We start from the raw sequence: 2,482 nt of genomic DNA, 5'->3' as shown, positions 1-2,482 counted from the left end.
ACATTTACACAGTGGTGAAGATTAAGTGGCAGCAATTAAAATGAAATGGGTGAAAGTACAATAAGGCCTAATTAAAACAGTGGCTGGAATTATAATAAGATTGGTTAAAGTACAATGTAGAGTATTTCTGAGAGGAGTTAATGGCAGCCATCAGCGTAGGCAGGAACAAGAGGAGCATTCACACTTCAAAGATAAATTAAAATATGCTTCAAACTGAGTGAAAGACGTTTGGTAGAAATACAGTGTGTGGGTGAGACGGACCGGAATAAAAACCCCAAGGGGATTCTGGGTATTATGCCTCTGCTGATATATGCAAGAACTGTGAGACAACAGGGAGGTGTGTGTGACTGAGATTGTGTGTGTGTGTGTGTGTGTGTGTGTGTGTGTGTGTGTGTGTGTGTGTGTGTGTGTGTGTGTGTGTGTGTGTGTGTGTGTGTGTGTGTGTGTGAGAGAGAGAGAGATAGTGTGTGTAATAACTATTCATAAGTTAATTATTCTTAAGTTAAAATGTGTGGGGGAGACGAAAAGACTGCAGGGAAATTGTGCATGTTTTTAAATGTAAAGAGAGGTGTTTGTGTGTGTGTGTGTGTGTGTGTGTGTGTGTGTGTGTGTGTGTGTGTCTTTCTGATAGTGTAGGAGGCAGCAACCGTTTAACATAATCTCATGCTAACTGTCACTCAGCCTGATATGTTTGAAAAAGTTTAAAAATGTAAGATGTTTTGCTATAAAAGACTAGGAGAAACAGATGTGTTACTTCTGACACAGTCTCATTTATTTCATGGTGCTACGATTAAATATTTCTGAAAGACTGTATCACTAACGGCCAATATCGAAATATCTCTGAATTTCCTTCGGGATCAATAAAGTATTTATCTTAAACAGTCTAATTTTCCCTCTGATGATCATAAAAGCAAACGAGACCAATGTGTGCTGTGTTGCTTAAAGGTGCAGTGTGTAATATGACATCATCAAGAAAGTTCTACAAAGTTCTAGAATGCAGCGCTCCCTGGGTAACCCCAACCCTTTAGAATAATAACAGAAGCTACAGTGGCCTTCAAGGACAAGAACAATTCTAAATTTTAAACAATGCACCTGATGACATTCCAACTATGACACTTTCAAGATGGCGGCACTAGGCCTTGGTCCAAATATGCAGAAATATGGACATATATGAGACCCTTTTTCAGCTATTATGCACAAAATTAAATGTACTTATGGACATTATAATTACTTTCTACAAAATCTGATAGGAAATAAAACACAAAATTCTACACACTGCAGGTTTAAATTGTTTGCGTAAAAAAAGGTGTAGGATGTTGTAAATGTATCTATCTATCTATCTATCTATCTATCTATCTATCTATCTATCTATCTATCTATCTATCTATCTATCTATCTATCTATCTATCTATCTATCTATCTATCTATCTATCTATCTATCTATCTATCCATCCATCCATCCATCCATCCATCCATCCATCCATCCATCCATCCATCCATCCATCCATCCATCCATCCATCCATCCATCCATCCATCCATCCATCCATCCATCCATCCATCCATCCATCCATCCATCCATCCATCCATCCATCCATCCATCCATCCTTCCATCCATCCATCCATCCATCCATCCATCCATCCATCCATCCATCCATCTCTCCATCCATCCATCCATCCATCCATCCATCCATCCATCCATCCATCTCCTCATAATAACACCTCCTCTCTCTCCCTGCAGGTCCGTTCATAGAGAGAGCGATCGTGGCGTCTCACACCAGTGAAGCCCTGTGGTTCAGGAGTCAAGATGTTTTACCCAAACCCCCCGCGCCAGCCGCTGAATGACCCGCTGTGCTTTGTACATATTCACTGTTTCAATAAAGTTTTTTGTTCTGAGTTTGAATCCTGTCTGAGTTATATCGGTTGCGTTCCGAATCGCATACTCTTTCTTTTTTCTATTCTACATACTACATCCGACGATAAAAAGAATCTAGTTAGGATGCAGTAGGCATACTATTGGGACATACTTTTCTCTCTTATTTCATCATAACATTGCGCCTTGATCTCGCCTCTTGCTTTTATATCCATCGCATCCCCGTTTGTTTTCATATGGAGGCTTCGTCGATGTTACGTCACTTCACGTGCGCACTGGATTGTGGGTCAGAATCGCCCAAATAGTATGCACTTTTCAACACTAACAATCTTGGCCGCATGAAGTAGGACATCCGGGTACTTCTAACCATCCTAAATCTGGCCACAAGAATCGGGACATCCTAAATCTTTTTTCTACATACTATATAGTAGAAAGTATGCGATTCGGAACGCAACCTAGGTTTTAAGGGAACAGTACGCTTCACTTTTTCCACATTTTGTTATGTTACAGCCTAGAATAATGCTGGATAATTTTTTTAATTTTTTTTTTATTCTATGCATAATACCCCTTAATGACAACATTAAAACAAACATGCCACCACACTACAGTAC

At 39.6% G+C, this 2,482-nt stretch overlaps 1 protein-coding gene across 1 annotated transcript in view; it reads left to right on the top strand.

Moving 5' to 3' along the window:
• The window catches only part of mrpl1 (mitochondrial ribosomal protein L1), a 15,848-nt gene extending 13,954 nt beyond the window's left edge, over nucleotides 1–1,894 (top strand). The window contains exon 9 of the mRNA XM_080050318.1: nucleotides 1,740–1,894. Coding sequence (XP_079906444.1) covers nucleotides 1,740–1,843 — 104 coding nt within the window. The 3' untranslated portion in view covers nucleotides 1,844–1,894. The remainder of the gene's footprint in view (nucleotides 1–1,739) is intronic.
• Nucleotides 1,895–2,482: the final 588 nt, after the last annotated feature.

This window comes from Ammodytes marinus, assembly GCF_949987685.1.
Source record: "Ammodytes marinus genome assembly, chromosome: 2".
NCBI lineage: Eukaryota > Metazoa > Chordata > Actinopteri > Uranoscopiformes > Ammodytidae > Ammodytes > Ammodytes marinus.
This window is presented reverse-complemented; position numbering and strand designations above follow the sequence as displayed.